This window comes from Bombyx mori, chromosome 15 (assembly GCF_030269925.1).
Source record: "Bombyx mori chromosome 15, ASM3026992v2".
Classification (NCBI taxonomy): Eukaryota; Metazoa; Arthropoda; class Insecta; order Lepidoptera; family Bombycidae; genus Bombyx; species Bombyx mori.
Genome location: NC_085121.1, coordinates 626,672 through 644,876, shown reverse-complemented (window position 1 = coordinate 644,876; position 18,205 = coordinate 626,672). Strand labels below are relative to the sequence as shown.

The following is an 18,205-nucleotide window of genomic DNA, read 5'->3' as shown; positions in this document are numbered from 1 at the left end:
TATTTATTAACTATAATAATTGCAAGCCACAAGTAAACCATACTTAATTCGAAAAAAGCGAAACAAATGCTCAAAGAGTTTTTTTTTTGTTTAATCTTTAAAAAAATCATGTAGCTCAACTGATAACCTAAAAAGCCGTAAAAGGATTTTTAATCGTTTTCGACACTCTATGAAGATATACAAGTTTATCACTTCAGTAACAAGTGCAATAGGCATCATCTAATAACGAAATTAAAGTAAAATATGCAACCAAAAGCATCTTTATCCAGTACGATTAAAAAAGCTTTTACAATGTCAATTCTCGGTTGCTTTAAAGCAATTTTTATTTATTTCAATGTGCTCTAGAGCTGCTCCACTGATATTATTATATGATTAACACAATGGCTATATTTAATACCGTTAAAAACCTTCTTTACTCACCACGACTCGCGAAATCTCTATTACTAAAAATAAATATTATTTCTTTGTGTTCGGTACCTACACTCATATTAATATTTTGTTTTCACTCTCCGTGTATTTTTCTAGCGAGTGAAAATTCCCGTTCGCTTAGACGTCGGCACGGCATGTTTTTGTAGCTATGACCAAGTAATGTTTGTTTTGTACGATCATTCACAGGTGGATCTATCTATTTTTAGGGGAAATTCCAAAGCTTTACTGGTGGTAGCTATAGTATGGGGGTCCGGATAATTTAATATTAAGGTTTACTTTTTATTTTTTTTACCTTTTTTTTATTGCTTATGTGAGTGGACGAGCTCACAGCCCACCTGGTGTTAAGTGATTACTGGAGCCCATAGACATCCACAACGTAAATGCGCCACCCACCTTGAAATATCTAAGGTCTCAAGTATAGTTACAACGGCTGCCCCACCCTTCAAACCGAAACGCATTACTGCTTCACGACAGAAATAGGTGGGGTGGTGGTACCCACCCGCGCGGACTCACAAGTAGGAACCACCCGTAATTACGCAAAATATAATTTTACGGGTTTTATTTTTATTACACGATATTATTCCTTCACCGTGGAAGTCAATCGTGAACGTTTGTTGAGTACGTATTTCATTAGAAAAATTGGTAGCCGCCTGAGATTCGAACACTGGTGCATCGCTCAACACGAATGCACCGGACGTCTTATCCGTTAGGCCACGACGACTACAAAATGTAAGTCTCATGCCAATGATTGGATCGATACACGATCGAATGAGGTATTTTGTAATAAGTAAATTTTCCTCACAAAGACCTTAACAGGGTGTCGACATCTAATATCAGGCACTCGTTTCTGTTTGTAGATACCACTCAACATTGTATGCAATACTATTGATTGTTTATCTCTTATCTATCGTTCGGTTAAAACTTACCATCGTCTATTTACCATCGGATAAGAACTAAGTTCATATTAATCTATACATATTTATCTATCTATACATAATTCTCTTGATTAGGAACTGTGTTAATAAAACTGAAATGAATGTAATTGAGAATCTCCTTTTATATTTGAAGTCGTCTTGGCCTAAAGGATAAGACGTCCGGTGCATTCGTATCAAACGATGCAACTGTGTTCGAATCCCGCAGACGGGTACTAATTTTTCTAATTGAATGCGTACCTAACAAATGTTCGCGATTGACTTCCACGGTGAAGGAATAACATCGTGTAATAAAAATCAAATCCGCAAAATTATAATTTGCGTAATTACTGGTGGCAGGACATCTTGTGAGTCCGCGCGGGTGGGTACCACCGCCCTGCCTATTTCTGCCGTGAAACAGTAATGGGCTTCGGTTTGAAGGGTGAGACAGCCGTTGTAACTATACTGAGACCTTAGAACTTATATCTCAAGGTGGGTGGCGGCATTTATGTTGTAGATGTCTATGGGCACCAGTAACCCCTTAACAACCAGTTAGGCTGTGAGCTCGTCCACCCATCTAAGCAATAAAAAAATGATTAATATATTTATAATGTTTTATTTACGCTCACAAAACAACTTTTCAATAAGCGCATTGAAATAAGAAGCGTGTAGATACAGTAATTACTTGCGCTATTAACTACTCGTCGATATCTATAGTTCATTCGTGTTACTTAACTTGAGACTGTGTATAACTCTCCAGTTGCATATTACTCTGCAAAAGGGAGGCAGATCCGATCTACTATACTTGAAATGTCGTGTTCAGAATTATTTATTCAAAAGTATAATTTGTAAATACATATAATAATATGTAGACTCAGGACTAAAAGCAATTTTATCGTAACTCGATAAAGCTTGTGAGTCCGCATGGGTAGGTATTACGGCACTGCCTATTTTTGTCGTGAAGCAGTAATGCGTTTCGGCTTGAAGGGCGGGGCAGCCGTTGTAACTATACTGAGACCTTAGAACTATCATCATAATAATATGGAAAAAATCATAATAATAAATTATCATAAAGAATAGTGCAATTCAAACTATGATCAGTATTTGTTGATTTTTATAATAATTCCTAAGACAAATCTGATGCATGAATGCATCTGATATATGAATATACAGAACCAGTAAAATAAAAATTTGCAATCTATAAATGAAGTCAAACAGTCCTTAACCTACGTACATGATAACAAGTACTGGTTATTACGTAAATGATGTGTGTGTGTCCGTCTGTGTGTGTGTGTGTAGCCTTGGACGCGAGCATCGACTGCATGTGCATGTATTGAAGGGAAATTTGCGTTTTATAATATCAATACAGTTTTATATTGAGATCAAACGAAGAAAATGTATGTACATATGTGAATAGGTCCTTTGCTATTGACGACGGTATTAATACATTTTGGATTTTATTTTTTCTTGCACATTATTTATTATTGCACAAGCTACCTGGTGTTAAGTGGTTACTGGAGCCCATAGACGTCTATAACGTAAACGCGCCACCCACCTTGAGATATAAGTTCTAAGGTCTCAGTATAGTTACAACGGCTGCCCCACCCTTCAAACCGAAACGCATTACTGCTTCACGATAAAAATAGGCAGTGCCGTAATACCTACCCATAGGCGGGGCGGTGGTACCTACCCGCGCGGACTCACAAGAGGTCCTACCACTAGTAAATACGTCTTTTGCTATTGACGAGGGTAATAATAGCTTTTGGATCCCAGTATTTTTTATTTTTACTGAATTGAATTGAATGTTCCGAGTACCATCAAAACCGTGTGAAATTAAAACATGTCAACTATGTGTTTTAATGCGACGTACATGTATATGTTGGACAAATTTTTTTATCCAATAATGAGGCAACAGGAAAAAACGTCATTAGTTACGTCAATAAATGTACGTATTGTTATTTGTTGTGAACAAAATAACTAATTTTGTGATAAAATTCAGAAACTTCATCTATACTAATATTATAAAGAGGAAATATTTGTTTGTTTGTATTGAATAGGCTCCGAAACTACGGAACCGATTTGAAAAATTATTTCACTGTTTGGAAGCTACACTATGCCCGAGTGACATAGGCTGTAATCTTTTTTGAAAAAAATTAGGGATCCTTACCAAAACTCCAATAATGTTACCCAAGATGTAAAAAATTACCTAAAATAACCTTTACATCGCGTGCCCTGCGCAAACTATTGATGATAGAATAAAATAATGTACTACGACTTTATAGAACACATTATTATTAACAAAAAGTGTCGCGACAGCATAATATATGTCTAACTATTATAGTTATGCCGCAATAAGTGTTCTTTTATTTAAAAAAATAAAACAACGTCAAATATCGTTGAAATTTTTGTTATAGACCCGAGCGGAGCCGGAGCTGACTGCCTGTGTAATAATAGTGTAGTTAGCACAAAGCACTTTTCAATTTGCTACAGTAGATTCAATGCACTAAATACATTAAAGACTTTTTTGTATGCGTGATTTTTTTTTCTTTTTTTCATAATATGTTTATTGTTCGAGCAATGTGAAATTAATTCAAATAAAAAAAAAACTTGACGAATTATCATTTTACGTTTTTATTAATTATTATAAATTAAATCAAACAAGAAACGCTATAATCACAACCACTTACAAAAATTCAGGATAAAGAAACTAATGAACTAAAGTGATATTTAGAAATTGACGTATTTTTATTGCCATTCAAATGCTTTTAATTTCTGACAACATTAGCTTCTCTTGCTAATCTAACCTAGTGCAGACCTGTTTCGCATCTTAGCGTCCGTCTTGCTCTTACAACAGACAATATATATGCCTGTCCTTATTCAACGCCTGTAATTCGCGCCACAGGAAACACACATAAACATTCAATTTCCTTTTTTTAGGTTACTTCTCTTGCCGCCATTTTTTTCTATTTTTATTTTGTGTTCCTTCATACTATGTGATTAGGTTGCCCGAGGCTGTATCTGCCATGCCATTATCACTGTTAGGACACTGCTAATATATTTAACGTAAGTTGTACTTGTGTAATCTTAGAAAATAATATTTTAAAATTGGTTGCAACCTTGTCTTGGACACAGCTGTTAACCATGTCATTAAGTATGCTATTCTCAGATGGTTTTTGATATAAGACCATTTAAGCGAGTTGTTTAAAAACTATCTATCTATGTGCGTCCCTTATTCTAGTTCATTTGGTTCATTATCATTCTTTGTGAATGAGTGAGTGAGATTTACGTACTCACGTCCATTTCTGAGAGTCCGGGCTCCGGAGTATGTCTCCCTACTGTATCATAAGGGTCTTCCAACGGACGGGTTTATTTCATGTATTCAGTGTTCAGCGGTATTTACAGCAACATGATGTCGAAATATGCATCTTTTTATACATTTCACATATTATATATAATAAATACTAGTATGATCGTTTGACTATGCATCCGATTTAACTTATTTAGGTTTTTTTTATTTAAAACTTTGCGTAGATATTGTGATGACATTACCTCACTAAATGTGGCGCATGATTGAAATAAATAAATGAGCCATTTCAAAAATAATCGCGTATGTGACTCGATCATTACCAAGAGCAATCTTAAATAATAATTAAGTCCGTGGTGTTCTAGAACATTTGTAAACTACAAATCCTTGTTAAAGTATCTTATGATTTCAGCTATACCTAATAGCAAGTTAGCTGTTCTATGCTTAGGGTTGTCATGTTCCCGCTTAAAATAATATAGGGCTGTGCGCATTATGCAATTTTCGGGCGCACTCATAAATGTATAGGTATCATTGTATATCATCCGTTGACGAACTCGCTCAGGGCTTGTTCTACTGAAACTCTTGGACTTTATTTTCATAACTTTTGTCATAGGGTCCTATGTATCCCTACAGTGAAGACTCATATAAGTATACTTGTATGAGTTATTCATTCAATAATTATCATCCTTCGTGCATTATTGTTGTGCGGATAATAATGAAGGTTTAGCGGTAATTTTAATTTAGTAGTGTAATATTAATTACATACATTAGTTAATAGAAAATATTCGTCTACAAGTTCTAGTCCCAAATAAGTATTATTTACACTTATAGACACAGAGTGAACGATCTCACAGCGCACGTTGTGTTAAGTGGTTATCGGCGCCCACAGATAACGCACAAGAGAAACAAAAAGAAATCCTATTTATTCCCTGTACTTTAAGTCGTTAAGTACATAAAATAACTTAACAGCAGATATGATTATCTACTTCCTCAACCCTAATAACGAAAATAACCTCAAAGGGATGACCCTGCGGCATCAGACCTGAACACCGCAACGCTACCCGCCACAATACACAAATAGTACATTTATCTATCACAAACAAATATTTCGAAGCTAACACATTTGTCATTGAACTAGATTATGAAACTATTAATCGCATCGTCCCGTTCTGTCGCATTCGATCGTTATACGTGCGAGAGAGACGGAATTCTTCGTATTACACAATATTATTGACATCCTCCTTGCGATCTAAGATGCGCGTTATCGGCGGCCGTGTTATCAAAGGTCGCGAGGGTTGGTATCATATCGGGAGATCGGGCGGTCGTTGAACCCGGTGTTTGGACGTTCGCTCACGGTCCGCGCGATGGACCAGTGCCACCGCTACCAGTCAGGAATGCACCGAACAATTAGCGACTTAGTAATAAAGACATTAGTAACTTGTTTTCCGCATTCGTAATCAACAGACCGCTGCCACTCAAAGACCCGTTGCTATACAAACGGACGCAGCTCCCAATACTTCGTGTGGTCTATAGATATCACACTGATAGATATCACATTCTACTGTTGGTAGGACCACTTGTGAGTCCGCGCGGGTAGGTACCACCACCCTGCCTATTTCTGCCGTGAAGCAGTAATACGTTTCGGTTTGAAGGGTGGGGTAGCCGTTGTAACTATACTGGAGACCTTAGAACTTATATCTCAAGGTGGGTGGCGTATTTACGTTATTGATGTCAATGGGCTCCAGTAAACACTTAACACCAGGTGGGCTGTAAGCTCGTCCACCTACCTAAGCAATAAAAAATAAAAACAGCATGAACTACTGCCCACTGAGTTTCTCGGCGGATCTTCTCAGTGGGTCGCGATCCCATCCGGTGGTATATTCTGCGAAGTACTGCTCTTGTTAGGGCTAGTGTTAGCGGTTTCTCTCAGATTGAGCCCGTGAGCTCAACTACCCGGCTGGGAGAACCCTTCAGGCTACCAGCGAATAGGTAAGGAAGAAAATACGCATGAATTCAAAAAGTAAACGTTCCACAAGCTCGGATTTTCTCCTGTGTTATGGATGCCCGAAACACGTCAGGGTCACAAGCCCATACACGAAGTCAAAATTTCAATATTATATTTATTCAGTAACAGTTTTTTGTTGCCCTTCTGGACAGACGAGCATACGGTCCACCTGATGGTAAGTGGTTACCGTTGCCCATGGACTTCAGCAACGCCAGGGGCAGAGCCAAACCGCTGCCTGCCGAAAAAATGCGTGTTGGCTTCGCGACTGAAATTAATACGAGTTGGTACCTATCCAGACGTACACAAGCTATTAACCAAAATTGTTATGTAATTACGGGTTTTATTCCAACTAGAGGTCCCGCAGTAGTCGAAATTCAACTATAATTAATTGAAATTGTAAGTTTGTACACTATTATGATTGTATTTTATACTTCTATAATCACAAATTTCGCCAAGACTACACTATAAAAAATATTAACAAAGACAAACAATATTTAATCTATTCTCAATTTGACAACAGACGTCAAGAACAAAAGTTTGACAATAAATAGTATGCATGCGTGTGTGCGTCAAATACACGGTATGTAGTGTGTGTAATGTTTTCTTTATAGATTTACTATATCTTTTATGCATTATTTTGAAAAAATATTAGCATTGTGCACTTCTTCTCTATATTCTCTGTAAGTGTGGAAAATTTCACACTCCTCCGTCCGCGCAATTTTCGTAAAAAGGGATACAAAGTTTTTGCTTCACGTATTCTATACTAATATTATAAAGAGGAAAGATTTGTTTGTTTGTTTGTTTCGAATAGGCTCCGAAACTACTGGACCGATTTGAAAAATTCTTTTTCCATTAGAAGCCGACATTGTCCCTGATGAACATAGGCTACTTTTTTTTATTCTTTTTTTTGGTTTCATGTGTGTTTTAATGTTTCCGAAGCGAAGCGAGGGCGGGTCGCTAGTCATATATAGATTTGGATGAAACATTTTTTAAAATTCGTGTTCGTAACAAGCAAGTGCCTTATATGTCACTTGTGTCAATGTCATTAAGATCATCAAGGGACAATCAATCTGCCAGATTAGTAAATTTTTTATTTATTATTTTTTTAAGTCAGACGATGTGATACGCGAGTAGACAGACAGTAGCAGAGTTAGGAATATTTCGAACCACTCAACTGTTAAAACTGTACGCGGTACTTATATTATTTTGAACAACATCAATGAGTGCAATAATGGAGCGATTCTATAAAATGTTTTATTTAAAAATTATTCAATATTCAACATAAATGATTTGTTAATCATAGAATAGGCAAAAATAATGCGAATCAGTATTAATATAGTGCTATCAACAAGAATAACAATTAAATTTAATATAAATCGAGTAATAAACGCTTTATCAGTGAGACGTGTCATAATTGCGCACTTTCACTGTAATGTGGGAAGGCGCGTCATTTCCACGTTCCTCTAACAATTTCTGTACTGCGCTGTGACATTGACGCTCATTCCGTACTCTATCTGTATCGTCCAGCGTTATTTGAACTAGCGATAGTATCCGACGGGTTCCGCTCGAGCGTTCACGCTAGACCGGAGAGTTTAGTGTGTCACGTGGTCGGCGCGCGCGCAGTTTTATTTGTTAAGTCGGTCAATGCCCCGGCGTTAGATAAAAAAATACACAATTTGTTTACGCGCCGTGTTACGCAAACGTTTTGTCGAACGTACGGCCGCCGCTGTCCAATTATTTAATTTAGATTTGTTTTTAGTTAACGTGGATTGTTTAGCGATCGGTATCGTTGGTAAATATTTGTTTAGTGTGCAGGGTTGACCTGTTCAATTTGTTTACTGTTATTTAATTATTTTATCGTATAAAAAATCGTGAACGAACGAAATGCAAACAATTAACGAGTAATATTGTTTTATAAATTATTTATAACGTTTAAAAACAGTACCCTCGTGGAACTCTCGGTAACAATTAAACGTTATCGTTTTCCTTATGAATTCATTTATCGCAAACAATAATCAAAAGGCAGCGGACGCCGCCAACAGACCCGCCTCGCTAATTAATCAAACTCTGAAAACCTGTTAGGTAACTCGGGAAATGAAGGAAAGCTCCCACGAAAGTGGAAAAAGCTCGTCGCTAACCTAACGTCCGCACTCACACAAGCATCGGATTGCACACACACAGCGACCCGCTGGTGTGTGAGTGCGTCGCGCGGCGAGCACGCACACAACCGCAGCGCGCTATGAAAACGAAAGTGTCCGAGGGAGGCCGAGCGCCGCCGAAGCGAGCTCACCGAGTCAGTGGAACTCATCGCCGAAACTGGGACATCAGTCCGCAACACGGCGCGATAGCTGGCGGACGCGGTGCGCACACATTACACGCACGCTCGCTCGCTCGCTGTCTGACATAACTAACTGTGCTCTTGTGATTATGGTGTTCGGTGTTTGAGTAAACATGATGGCAGTGGAGACGCGCCCGGCCAGTGCTGGACCGGAGCCGCGCCGCTCGCCGGCACCGGACCGCCGGCCGCTCAGTGCCGAAGAGCCCCGCACTCTCGCCGCCAGGAAGGCCTACCCTGAAGATCCCAGATCCCCGAAACCAGACGTGAGCGATGAGGCGCCCCTGGACTTGACCGTTCGAAAAGAGATATCGGTTTGTGATTTCGCGAGACGCTCGTTCGCCGACCCGAGTGACTACGTGAGGACTCAGCTCATCCTGAGGCAGTCCCAGGAGTTCCTGGCGACCGCCAGAGACTCCGGCACAGACTCCGACGACTCCGCCGGCCGACTTAGTCCCGCTGACGAAGCCCTCACCGGAAAAGCCTATAAGAAATCCCTCATGAAGAGATACAGTAAGTACTCTCTGCATGTGTCCACCGGCGGCTTATTATTCCGCGTAATCTCCGGAAACAACTACATTTTATATAAATGCAGATTTTTATCAAAAAAATTGTTAAATGTTGTCGTACTGATAAATATTTGTTTCGCCCATCGCTCGGAACAACACACCGGCTGAGCTGATTGTAGTTACGAATCTTATAATCAGATTGTTTGTGCAATTTGTGTTTGAGGTGTGAGAGCGCTACGAGCTACGACCGTAGCGGGCGGCTACGAGCGCGCTACGGAGCCCTCGCTAAGCACCATTATCGCCCTCAAATTAATGAACTTTTCATAATTATTAGGAAAAATAAAAACTGCCTAATTAGTGTGGTAATCGAAATAAGAGGAAGTGATATAAAATGTAGTATGTTTTATTGTGGATTCGTGATAATTGTGTAATTATTATGGTAGCTACTTATATTTTACTTAGTTTTGTTTTATTTGGCATCAAAAGAATGTTTTACATTTTTTTTTGTAAAGTTAACTGAAAAGTTTTAGTGAATGTGATTGTTATAAGAATTGCATGAATATATGACAGAAATCACATATTATTTTTATGACCTATGTATATTGTCATTTACAATAAATCATTCGATAAATATTGTTGAGCATATCACACAATACATTTATCTTTCGATGACGTATTAAACGGGAAAAGGCTTTGTTAAATTAACGCGACCATAGACTCTACTATAAGACTTTTTATTTACTAATTATAGAGTATTACTTTATTGGTATCCATAGGAAGCGAGCTTATATCCCACCCGGTGTTCAGTAATCACCTAAATTCACGGATATAGACTTTGAATGTCGTTGACGGATATTATAAAGCCTTATTTGTCGCAAAAGATACACTACCGCCGGTGAGGGCGCAATATTTTGAATTTTATGTGTCGTCTACACGATGCTATTGGTGCTATTTCTCAAGCGCTGGAAGTGATCGTGAGCCCGTGACAGACACACAATGAACTGAAGTCTGCTGCAGACTCCACCCACTCCAATTTAATTCGTCTTGTGTATCCAGAGCACCTCTAGGTTGGAGTAGAAGCTCCATTCTCCGTCGGATTTAGAATTCCGAGACCAGGTGTGCTTGTTCACGTATCCGGCATCCACTGGCAGCGCCGCAAAATATCCTCGGTGGCCGTCGATTGTCCGAATATTTATCTGCTTGATTAAGTTCTCGACCTCACACCTCACGGTTGATTGGGCCATTCGTGTTGCGGTAAACAAAAAAAACTGACACAAATAAATGTACTCCTCTCACGATACCGTCGCGCTCACAAGCCCAGCCTTCGTTCCAACGTAACTGAGACGGTTAGCTCGTATCTCATAGCTGCCGCGACACTTGCTGGACGTGATGCTGTCTCCGCTTCCGGTACCCTTGGAGTCGCTGAATAGGACGTTTGATAACTTTGAAGAAGTCACGCGACTCTGGCATTCCTGTGTCATAGACATTTCGTATTACCTGTTCAAGCCCCAACTTTTGATTGAACATTCGCAAGGTGTATTGTTACGACTGATTTTAACATTTTTTTCCTATTCGTACACTCTTGACAGAGTGGTCGTGGACATGTATCAGTCGGATCCTGCGATACCGATGCTCTCGCGATGCGACGCCATGTGGCCCGGTGTTTCGCATTGTGAGAGCAATCGTTTATGTTGGACTGAGTAACAGATTTTAACCACAATGCAATAATATTCAACTTTGGCGAGTGGTAGTTCTACAATCGCTGCAGATGAAGAGCGGGTGTCTCCAGGGAGGCGTCGAGAAGACATCCTGCATGTAATTTTATACGTTTTTATTCGGCTTTCACTTCCGACCTGCGACCGCAGGTACATTTCTCTCAGCGAAAGGGCACCTGCGCGTCCTATGCCCCACATCCATAGTGAGACGTTTATAAAACAGCACCGGCGTCAATTGGAAAGTCCTTACTTATGCTCTGTTTATGGACTTTTTCGAATTCTATCTTCTTATGATTGAAGGATTACTGGTGGCCAGGAGGCCTTTCCAGTTTCACCAGGACATGTGGGCAAGCAAAAGCTCAGCCAGAAGGGGTGGGATTTGCTAACAGCTGCCCGAGCGCCTCCGAAGGAGACCTAACAACTCAAGAGCAGCTGCTCCACGAATGAATCTACTACCGGAGTAGAATCGCGACCCGCTGAGAAGATCCGGCGAGAAACTCAGCGGGCTGATAATTCTATCTATGAATGGCTGTATGGTAAAGGCGACAACGTGACGTCACTATGTATATGATACTTTTCAAAGAGCACAAATTGACATCACGACCATAAAGTCGTATCATGTTTTTAGTTACTGGTGGTAGGACCACTTGTGAGTCCGCGCGGATAGGTACCACCGCCCTGCTTATTTCTGCCGTGAAGCAGTAATGCGTTTCGGTTTGAAGGGTGGGGTAGCCGTTGTAACTATACTGAGACTTTAGAACTTGTATCTCAAGGTGGGTGGCGCGTCTACGTTGTAGATGTCTATGGGCTCCAGTAACCACTTAATATCAGGTGGGCTGTGAGCTCGTCCACCCATCTAAGCAATAAAAAAAATAAAAAAAAGTTACGTAACGTTTTTTTTTAATATGTAGTATATCTATTTAGTGCTTATTAAATACTTGAGCTAAAAATTGTTGCGTATCTTTCATACACTAAAACTTTGTAAGTATTAATTTACCTTATGGCTTCGATGTCAAGAAATAAACTCTGGAAAGGACTTTAAATTATATAATAATCGGAAACCGGTTTCGATCGATCAATCGCCTCGTCCCTTCAGTGGTTCGCGAGCCTACCTAGTGTTGCCAAACTCTTGATTTGATTCTGGTATCTTTGGTCTAATTTAGAATCTATGTTCTAATAAAACATGGCATTCAAACGGAGCAGGAAATCCTAATGCAAGTTCGTTGAATTCGGAATTCAATTTGCTAATATTCCTGAAAGACACTAAAAACTGTACTATAATTATTCCGTCACATATTGGTCAAGTAATACATAGGTATTGTCGCGACGACCAGACGACTGTAGGACAAAGTGGAGTTGGGGTTTCAATGACGTCATCTCCCACATACCACCCCACAGCGTCAACGCGTGGGTCGTCGTACCGGCGATTCAAACTGCAGCAGACACAAATCAATAAAAAACGTTTGCAAATATTACTTGTAATATACGTATTGTTATAGACGGATTGCTTCAAGGGATTACGAAAAATTAGTTAAGTTTTAAAATAATTAAAGAAAGTTCTAGATGATCGCCTTAATTACAATTGTATGTGTTTGAAACACGCTGACCATTGACGGAAGTGACCCGGGCATCGAACCTGACTACGGCGAACTGATGACGCCGCCGCTGTCAACTCAGCTATGTCGGCAATTATTGTTATCCGTATTTAGAGTAGGTGAGGTACGTGAATCGGTTTGATATTTAAAAAACATTTTGTTGATTGCGTTTGAGGGTTTGTGCATTACTGCTTCACGGCAGAAATAGGCAGGGTGGTGGTACCTACCCGTGCGGACTCACAAGACGTCCTACCACCAGTAAGACCACGTGATACAGTGCCAATGTCATTAGTCTCCCTTCACCGTCTTCCACAGTCAACTATTGAAATATTTAATGAACATTTTTTATATGGTAAGTACGGTATTTTAAACTGTAGGCAGCGGCTTAGCTCTGCCCCCGGTATTACTGGCGTCCATGGGCGATGGTAACAGCTCACCATCAGGCGGGCTGTATACCATCTGCCTACAATGACAATAAAAACAAATTCAAAAAGGACACACATTTTGTTTCCTAACAAATCAAAATTAGATGTATATATTTTACAAATATCAAGAAGAATTACATCTCAAAATTAAAAAGTCGTTTGTCCACATCGCTTCCACGTGATTGTCGGCTATACGATCGATGCAATAAGTACTTACGTTCCGTGTACGTCATTATCTGAGTCAGCAATTGCAAATGTGACATATAAAACTGCATGTATGAAGACACATAACAATATCGTGTTTCGCGACGGGTCGTTGACCTCTATGTATGTTACTTATTTATTTTTAAATGCATCTATTTATACGGTTATATATATTTTCTGGATCGGTACCGATGTACTAGCCTAGCTTAGTCGCGAAGTAAAGCTAATGTAGATACATATAGCCATTTAAAAAAATATATATTATTTAATAATTTAGTTTTTTTATTTTGACACTCCGTATTGTAACTTGAAACATAAAACAAGACTACAATGCAATCATTATCTGAAATGCATTTATTTTTATTATCTACGAAGATAAACGGGCACACAGCTTTCCTAATGGTAAGCCGTCAAAATTGCTCATGCACATCAATAACTTCAGAAAAAATGTTTTTTTAAATTAATTAATATGAAGGCAGAAGTATCGTATATCTAAATAATATATCAAAACTAGTTAAATGAATTTTAAATGTATTCATAATATATGTTAATTATGTAAGTACAACGAACTTGAATGTCAATTCAACGCTATCGTCTTGAACGCCGAGACTTCTTTGTTCATTTAATTATAATATATAATGTATTATATATTAAAATTTTACTAATTCGAAGTGTGAAGAAATATTCTATAAATTCTATAACCGATGGTCGATATTAATATGGAATAAGTACATGTTTACGAACTTCAAAGTACATTTCAAGTTCAGGGAAGTTTAATTTATTATTATTTAGTTTAAGTTATTATTTATTATTATTATAGTATGAAGTTATTATTTATTATTATTATAGTATGAAATGAGGGTATAAAATTGTATAGGTAGGTATTCAGAAAAGTATTCTAGAATATTTCAAAAAATTCAAAAAAAGACCAATTGGATTACGTATAATCGAATAGTGTTCTTCACACTGACCTACTACCTGTTCGAAAATGTTCAAGCTTAAAAAAAACAGTTTTGAATTATATTAATACTCTATTCATTTGTATGCAACGTAAACGGTCAACTAAACAAGCTATAATAGCTTTTAGAGCCATAAAGATTGAGTCGATTACTGATTATCGTTAACGACACATACGACTTTTTTGCTATAATATAAACAACAAAATGCCCCGAAAGGGTAAGGAAGGGTTGTTCTTTTTTTGAACAGCTTCCTGCAGTCACCTTGTCTCTGTCTAACGTACGCTCAATAACGTAGTTGCGAAAGAGATAAATTTTTGAATTAAACGCGAACTTGTGACTGATTTTTTAAATGCAGTTTTAGTATTCAAATGACGGCGACGCATCCGTTTTGACACAAAAACAAATAAAGTTTGAAAATCTTAAATAATCGTCTATTTGTAAACAGTAAACTGTTTTACAACTTCCGAAGTTTTGTTTAACAATAACACTGGCATAGGCTGTGAGCAGGGTTAGGCTTTTGCCGTAAATGAGCTGTCACTTAAAAACAATAGACAATTAATTTCTTTTTTTTTTTTACTATACAATACTCACTAGGGCTTCTAAAACTGGATGGACCAGATCAAACTTTCCTTTTGACGTTTCTCTGTGCACTAGAAACATGGTCATGTACACAATTTTTTTCATTTAAAGTTTCCTTCAATAAACAGTTAATTAAATTATGAAACTGATCGGAGATAAACTGCGATGCTGATGCGCGATCAATGATCTGTTGTTCACATCTGGGCGTGGGACCGTCTGGCCTTCAACCGCGAGCCGTTACACAATAAACTCGACCGCGTGCGAGACTCTTACCTGTGGCCTCTCGGTAGTACGGGCTTAGCAGCAATATAATAACTTCTCCATTTTCCGAATTTCGTAATTTTCAATTTAACTTTTAATGTTAATTGGCGTTATTGACAGGAAATATAATATTTAAAAGAAAAAGCAGCTTTGTCTCGAAAAAAAATAATGTTGCCTACTGAACCACTTACGAGCTTTTTACTACAAAACATGTTAACAGATTACAGACTTCGAAAAAGTATTCGAGTTAATAAGGGAGTTTTTTGTAAAAAACCGCCGATTTCCGTAACAGTACACCTCGGGTGCTTCATCTGCTTAAAAAAAAAAACTTAACCCAATTTTTTATTCAACAAATATACCTGCCGTCAATAGCGGGAGTACACCCTAGCTACTGACAAAAAACTTAAAAAAAAAAAAAAAACTACCGTTCAAAAACCCGCGTTGTAGTTGGCGGCATTTTTGACAGTTCCTTTTTTTCCGTTTCAAAGTGCAAAAGGTTTTTTTGCGAATTTTATGGCTGCGTTCGGGAACGGAATTTCGCAACGGTACCTATTCTATTGTCTATATTTCGTTGCAGATGTTTTTATTTGCGAAATCAAAGAAAGCTGCCCTTTTTTTATATTCCTAGAGAATGTTGTTTGTTTTCTGTGTTTAAAACATTATCCTGTATTTTAAAAAAAAATATGCCGCTTTCCAGTGCCAAATGTTTGCTAAAAAAAATAACCCGACATCTTTCAACGCTGATTGTGTGACAAGAGTAATATATTTTTATTCTATTTATAACCCATAAACAAACTGCCGTGTCTGTTAAACTCAGAATTTGAAAGCAACTTTTTAAATTAATGATAAAATTAAATGTCATTGAACGACAAATGTTGCACAAAATAAGGAGTATAATTATAAATTTGCGTGTTTTTTGTTTGTAATAAATATGCCGTCAAAGATCTTCAAAGTACGTACATATTTATGTATTACCCATAAATGTACAAAGCATTATTTTATTTACCCGCCAAACACAACAACTTGATCACAACATTATTTCAATTACATAAGATTATTTCAATTACATATCAATTTGTTATAATTTATGAATTTTATGACACAATATGGCTGCCTATACTGCTATGACGTCACCGCCTGCCATACCCGCATCAATTAATAACTTCACACTAATTTACCGAAATAAAAACTTAGTATTTAATATAATCCTATTATTTTAAAGATCTGCCCTTTAATGGAACTGAAAAGATGTTATAATTATGTCGAACACTTGATTTAAAGAATCTAGTATTAATATTGTTTAGATTAAACAAAGCATTCCTACCGTACCTACAGTAAGGAATTTAATAAATCGGATTCCGTAAAATAAACGGACCAACGCATCGTTGTAAAGATGTTACTGTGATAGCCATCTCGTAAAATCCTTGTCGTACAATTTCATCTAGACAAACAGTACGTAAGTAGGTATATACAGCCAGTATATATGTGTATTACAAGCATTTATCTCAATTAGCAGTCTACATAGTCTGTGTAGTGTCCTGAAACGCCCCGGGACCCGAAGGTTTTTCTATGACTATAAACTCAGAGAGGTTAGGTCACATCGAACAAGCGAAGATATAGACTGGCGTTTATAGCATCGATCCGGAGAAACGTAACGTACCACCACCACTACCACTACCACCACCCAGTATATTTCTGCCGTGAAGCGGTAATACGTTTCGGTTTAAAGGGTGGGGCAGCCGTTGTAACTATACTTGAGACCTTAGAACTTATATCTCAAGGTGGGTGGCGCATTTACGTTATCCAGTAACCACTTAACACCAGGTGGGCTGTGAGCTCGTTCACCCATCTAAGCAATAAAAGAACGTATTTTAAAATATTAAAGCTTTGAGATTGTATTTATCCCTCTTTACATACCATTTTAATACCTACCTCAATTAACGGGACATTAAAGTTGTGGTCAACAAAATTTTATTCAACAAGATACAATAAATTAATTAAATTTTAGATTAAAAACAAATACATTTATCAATAATTTTATTTTACGTATCATTAAGTGATCCTAATTGTCAAATGGTTTTTATTTAACTTTTCACACATTATTATCTCCTGAGTCAGTACAATATGCAGTACCTTTGAAGAGTGTTTCCAAAAGCAAACTATAGACCCAAATATTAGATTTGAAGAAACAAAATAACGATTAAAATGTCAAAGTTATTTCTACTCTCATGAAACACACTATTTAATTCAATCAGAGTTCGACCTAAAAAATCATTGAATTGGCATCGGTGTCCCTCGGAAAATAAAACTCAAATGGAAACTAACCTTAAAGAAATGTAAGCGAAATCGAAGTCTAGACGCACATCTGGGACCTTCGGCCTAATATAATAAGTTCCTTCCAAGAACCAAGACGAACTAATAGTGTTTGAACTGTGCCTTCAAGAGAAGTTGACTTTGTACTTGTATATTTAAAGTCGGTTACAGAAAATCTAGACTTGTGATTTAAACATTGTTGCTGTGTTCCAAATTTATTGTATTTTTATGATGATCGAACTAAATATATTGCCCTGCATGGATACGATTATCCTACCTATATATCCAATGATGCTTTCGTGTATTGATATTTATAATATAGGAGAGCTTTAACAGAATAAAAATATTAAAACAAATATGTTTTTTTTTAATGGTTGGATGTGTGGACGAGCTCACAGCCCATCTGGTGTTAAGTGGTTACTGCCATAGACATCTACAAAGTAAATGCGCCACCCACCTTGAGATATAAGTTCTAAGGTCTCAAAGAATAGTTACAACGGCTGCCCCACCATGCAAACCGAAACGCATTACTGCTTCACGGCAGAAATAGGCAGGGTGGTGGTACCTACCCGCGCGGACTCACAAGAGGTCCTACCACCAGTAGATTGCAGTTAACACACACGAGAAATGAACCGACAAGTGTTATATCTTGTTCGGAAGT

General features: G+C 37.8%; 1 protein-coding gene across 12 annotated transcripts in view; it reads left to right on the top strand.

Moving 5' to 3' along the window:
* Positions 1-18,205, top strand: part of E74 (transcription factor E74) — a 266,595-nt gene that overhangs the window by 187,109 nt on the left and 61,281 nt on the right. The window contains exon 1 of one of the 12 annotated variants that reach the window (XM_038015617.2): positions 8,943-9,497. Coding sequence (XP_037871545.1) covers positions 9,101-9,497 — 397 coding nt within the window. The 5' untranslated portion in view covers positions 8,943-9,100. 12 annotated transcript variants of the gene reach the window in all.